This window comes from Myotis davidii, unplaced genomic scaffold, assembly GCF_000327345.1.
Source record: "Myotis davidii unplaced genomic scaffold, ASM32734v1 scaffold2100, whole genome shotgun sequence".
In the NCBI taxonomy this organism is placed as follows: Eukaryota; Metazoa; Chordata; class Mammalia; order Chiroptera; family Vespertilionidae; genus Myotis; species Myotis davidii.
The window spans coordinates 85,194-85,451 of record NW_006292458.1 but is presented as its reverse complement, the minus strand read 5'-3'; the positions used below and the strand labels follow the sequence as shown (position 1 = coordinate 85,451).

The following is a 258-nucleotide window of genomic DNA, read 5'->3' as shown; positions in this document are numbered from 1 at the left end:
GGGCCCCCCCCCCCTCCAGGGGCCTCCCCTCCAGGAGCCCTGGTACCTGGCCCTGCTGGCGGGATCCGGGTTTGTGTTGTCGATCACGACCCGTTTCCCTTGCTTCAGGGCTGTCTCACACATGGCCACACAGCGCTGCCATGACCCCAGGGTGTCCTGGGCATAGGGAGCAAGCGGGTCATGGGGAGGGGGGTTAAGATGGGGGGGGCGGCCAGCAGGGGGAGAGCAGATCTACAGGGAGACGGGCAGGGGCGGGCC

General features: G+C 69.0%; 1 protein-coding gene across 1 annotated transcript in view; it reads right to left on the bottom strand.

Moving 5' to 3' along the window:
* Nucleotides 1-258, bottom strand: part of PNKP (polynucleotide kinase 3'-phosphatase) — a 6,247-nt gene that overhangs the window by 1,014 nt on the left and 4,975 nt on the right. Inside the window, exon 10 of the mRNA XM_015565440.1 lies at nucleotides 24-231. Within this exon, the coding sequence (XP_015420926.1) occupies nucleotides 24-231 (208 nt within the window). The remainder of the gene's footprint in view (nucleotides 1-23; nucleotides 232-258) is intronic.